At 37.2% G+C, this 4,635-nt stretch overlaps 1 protein-coding gene across 1 annotated transcript; it reads left to right on the forward strand.

Moving 5' to 3' along the window:
• Positions 1–909: 909 nt before the first annotated feature.
• On the forward strand, positions 910–2,232 carry LOC132803430 (G-type lectin S-receptor-like serine/threonine-protein kinase SD3-1). The gene is made up of 4 exons (XM_060816445.1): positions 910–1,047; positions 1,174–1,420; positions 1,552–1,885; positions 2,205–2,232. The coding sequence occupies exons 1-4, from the start codon at positions 910–912 to the stop codon at positions 2,230–2,232; spliced, it is 747 nt and encodes a 248-aa protein (XP_060672428.1).
• The last annotated feature ends 2,403 nt before the right edge of the window (positions 2,233–4,635 follow it).

A 4,635-nucleotide genomic window follows, 5' to 3' on the forward strand; every position in this document is an offset into this window, starting at 1 on the left:
TCAAATAGTCAAAGTGCAATCCACTTGTGTAAAAATCCAGTGTTTCGTGAAAGATCTAAACATATTCAGGTCAGGTATCACTTTATCCTAGATATGACGGCTCAACAAGTGATTAAGTTGAAGAAAATTCCCACTAAGCTCAATCCTTCTGATATGGGTACAAAGGTGCTTACTGTTGGCAAGTTTAATACTTACAAGAATCTGCTCCGAGTTGGAGCAGGCTGGTTTGGTGATGGTTATTTTTCTTGGGATGGTGACGAGCTTCTGTTAAATTGCATTTGAGGATTAGGTGGAGATATGTGATGATTTTATCCTCAAATTCACCTTGTAATGCTGCTGTGATATGTTGCATAACTGGTGCAGAACTGCAAAACCTGAGAGATTTGGTTCTGGCCAATTTGGATGTCTACGAAATTGGAGATTGAAGTCTTCAATGGAAAGGGAGACTTATTGCTTTAACGCAAGAAGATAAGTGTAACATCCCATATCGATTGGAAAGGGGAACAAAGCATGACTTATAAGTGTGTGGATACCTTTCCCTTCAAGAGGCCTTTTCCTGTGACCCACCATTGTACTGGGGTCGGGAAGAGCAAAACCGTGCGAGCCGGGCCCAAAGCGGACAATATCTTGAGGCGGGTGGTCTGGGATGTTACAGTGGTATCAGAGCCGGACCCGGATCGGTGTGCCAGCGAGGACACTGGGTCCTAAGGAGGGTGGATTGTAACATCCCATATCGATTGGAAAGGGGAACGAAGCATGACTTATAAGCGTGTGGATACCTTTCCCTTCAAGAGGCCTTTTCCTATGACCTACCGTTGTACTGGGGTCGGGAAAAGCAAAACCGTGCGGGCCGGGCCCAAAGCGGACAATATCTTGAGGCGGGTGGTCTGGGCTGTTACAATAAGGGCTATGCTGGTCCTGATGAAGGTGGCAAGGGTGATCGATGGGTCATATGCAGCAGATGTCACCGAAGAAAAGAAGCTTGAAATTGATGAAATTGCAATGAGTACTATCATTCTTCATCTTTCTGACAATGTGTTGAGGCAGGTAAATGGTGTGAGTACTACTTCACAGATATTGTAGAAACTTGAACAGCTTTACTTGGTGAGATCTTTACTTGACAGAATTCTTTTATTAGAACAATTTTTTGGTTCCAAAATGGATACCACTAAGGACTTAGATGCTAACCTTGATTCTTTTAATCGCTTAATACTAAGTCTTGCAAACTGTAATGTTGTTTTTGATGATGAACATCATGCTGTGATATTATTAAACTCCTTGCCTGAGACTTATAGAGAAGTGAAGAATGCCATTAAGTATGGCAGAGACTCTTTGTCCTTAGAAACAGTAGTGAGTACCCTCAGGTCCCGAGACTTGGAATTGAAATCTGAGTCTAAAGGTGAAGGACTTGCAGTAAGAGGTAGGAGCATCACTCGAAGCTAGGGTCACAATGACCATAAGAGTAAATCTAGAGAACAGTATCGATGACGAGTGCTAGAGGAATAGCAGGATACATAGCACCTTAAGTATTCAATCGCAACTTTGGTGGAGCGTCTCACAGATCCGATGTTTATAGCTACGGAATGTTGGTATTGGAAATGGTTAGAGGAAGAAAGAATGTTGATGTTGGAGTGTCTCGTACTAGTGAAATATACTTTCCATATTGGATTTACGAGGCCATAGAATTGGATAAAGATTTAAGAATTTTGGGTGTAACAACAGAGGAGGAAAAAGAGATGGCAAAGAAGATGGTATTACTGAGCTTTTGGTGCATTCAGACAATTCCATCCGGTCGACCACAAATGAGTAAAGTTGTTGTTATACTGGAAGGAAGTCTTAAGTCTGTCCAGATTCCACCAAAGCCGTTCTTGTCTTCTCCTGCAAGGTCTCCTTAGCATTCCACAAAACCATAACAGTAGATTTATGTATTCCACTTGTCAGTAGTCTATTTTTTATGTTTCCCAAGTTGCTATGTCTCTATCATCATATGCTCAGCTTTTGATTGTGAACCTACTACATTAAAAAAAAAAGTGGGCAATTAAACGTGTTAAATATATGTAATGACCACTGACCGTGTTGGCAGGTTCAGGAGAAAAAAAAGGGTTTCCTTTTGGTTTGGGGATTTTGTTATCGCAGAGAGGATTAATTAAAATAAATGACACATACGTGCTTATATTTGAAAAGGTTATCTATTTTTGTCTCAGATTTGATGATGCAAATCCTGATGACTAGGGAGAAATTCCAAGTAACCAAAATTTTTAATCTAATGAAGGTGTAACTAAGGATTTAGGAAACATAAAGATAGTGAGGAATTTTATTATTGAAGATAGCTAAGCAAGTGAGTCATTTTCTGGACCCAAAAACAAAATTCATTCTTGCTTTATGTGGGCCCATGCAGGTGGGACTTGTACACTTCTAGCAATGAGTCCAAAGACGGAAACTATCCAAAGAGATTTGATACCAAAAAAAGGGTTATTTCGAAAAATAGCCATCCCGTAACATGATTGTTGAAGAATAACAATTTTTTTTTTTTAAAGTAGCCACCTTGGGACAAAAATACCTTGATAAAATTGAAAATTACGTAAAAGGCTTTTTTTACCCTTTCCTTCTTCTTCTACACAGCTGCTCATCTAAGGGTTTCTCTAACAGGCCACTCTTTGCATCTCATCTCCTCTCACTCTCATTTTTTTGTATTTTCTCATATCTGAAACTAAACTCAGGTAAAAATTTTAATTTTTTTCTTATTAGATGAAAGTAAGGAAATATGTGTTTTTTTTTTCTATTTTCTCTTTCTTTTTTTTCTTGTATTTTTTGTTAGTTTTGGAATTTTTAAGCTTTTTATTTAATATGGGTATGTAAGAAATTAATTTATGAGCTGTTATATGTGATTTTAACGATACTTAGGTGACATATGGTTTGAAAATGGGGGAAATTTTGTGTAAAACTAAAAAATTACAAAAAACAGTAAAAACGGAGGAAATTTGGTGAAAAAGATGAACTTCCGCCATTTTCCTCCAGTTTGTCAGTTTTTAGCTAATTTTTAGCCAATTTTCCACCAATTTTCCGCCAGTAGGAAAAAGTTATATTTGGCCCAAAAAAAAAAAAAAACAGAATCAACTTTTTTAATACAGTTAATATGTTTGTTTAGTATTATTTAAAATTTTATATATTTATTGATTTAGTTTAATGTTATTCATTTAGTTTTGTAGTGAAATGGAAGATGATAATATTGTAATTACGGTTTTATACAATGAAACATTGGTACAAAATGATGGTGGCAATTGGGAATATCAATATGGTAAAAATATAATGGTTTCCGTCTGCAAGAAATGCACAAAATCAGAGTTAGAGGATGAGATTTTCAATTCTATTGAGATAGATCGAAATGAATATTTGCTAAAGCTAAAATGGATATATGGATGATGTGCAGAAAAGTTGGATCCTACAGAAATACGATGTGAGAGAGATGTGAAATGCTTTCTTCAAGAAGTGAGGAATGGAGGGATGACAATGATGCGGCCTCCATTGTATGTTGAGGTGATTTCGAAAGTTAAACATGTATGTAGAAATGTTCATCAAACAACATTTGCTTCGGATAGTGGGAGTAATCTTCATTCTTTTTCTTGTCCTCCAATTGGCGTTCGTCTACCACAAGTTTCTGATACTGAACCTATTCAGGCTACAACTCAAGAAATTATGGTTCAAGAAACTTAGTTTAGAGATCAAGTTGATGTTCGTGGGGCCTGGACATCATTTAACATCCACGAAGGAGTTGATGTTGGAGGTGATTATGCTGAACGGTTTCCTAACGATGAGGAGTATGAGCAGTTGCATAATATTGATCATGGTGAGAATCACAACGCAGCAGGGGATGATGTTGATCATAATGATGTAGATGTTGATCATTTGATCATGAGTTGTCGGACAATGATAATGATATGCATCCTGAAATGAACAATGAAGGAGTTGATGATGTTAGGGTTCATCATGCTACAAGTGACCACATATCATTAAGCAACAAAAGTGGTTCTATGGCCATATTTTCGTCAAAGTTCACTGGCTGTGAGAGTATAGTATTTGGACAATTATTTTGCAACAAACGTGACTTACAGAATAAACGGAGTATCTATTGCGTGCGAGAAAATAAGGAGTTCAAGGTGACACGGTCAATTACACAACAATATGAGGTTGTTTGCTTGGAAAATACTAGTAAATGGCGACTACGTGCAACCACATTTAAAAATGGAGAAATATTTGTTGTGAGAATTTTTGATAATGTACACAGTTGCTCGTTAGATATCATGCATCGAGAACATAAGCAGGCCAGTAGCCGGATTATTGGGCAATCTATCAAATATAAATATGAAGGTATTGCATGTGTTTACAAACCCAAAGAAACTCAACATGATTTTTTGCAGAAATATGGGGTGAATATAAGCTACAACAAAGCATGGAGAGGTAAAGAGTATGCACTTAACAGTGTTAGGGGATCTCCAGAGGAGAATTTTGTTAAGTTACCTGCCTACTGTTATGAGTTAGTGTCGAAGAACCCTGGGACTGTTACACGTATCAAAACAAATGATAATAACAATTTTGTATATTTCTTTATGGCGATTGGACCAAGCATTAGGGGAT

Source organism: Ziziphus jujuba, chromosome 4 (genome assembly GCF_031755915.1).
Source record: "Ziziphus jujuba cultivar Dongzao chromosome 4, ASM3175591v1".
In the NCBI taxonomy this organism is placed as follows: domain Eukaryota; kingdom Viridiplantae; phylum Streptophyta; class Magnoliopsida; order Rosales; family Rhamnaceae; genus Ziziphus; species Ziziphus jujuba.

Bases quoted from the DNA above. Each gene is read 5' to 3' on its own strand.
- LOC132803430 (XM_060816445.1), top strand. From the start codon at position 910: ATGCTGGTCCTGATGAAGGTGGCAAGGGTGATCGATGGGTCATATGCA. The intron at 1,048-1,173 runs GTAAATGGTGTG...GATACCACTAAG, and splicing joins CTGACAATGTGTTGAGGCAG to GACTTAGATGCTAACCTTGA. The intron at 1,886-2,204 runs GTCTCCTTAGCA...TTTTTGTCTCAG, and splicing joins TTCTTGTCTTCTCCTGCAAG to ATTTGATGATGCAAATCCTG.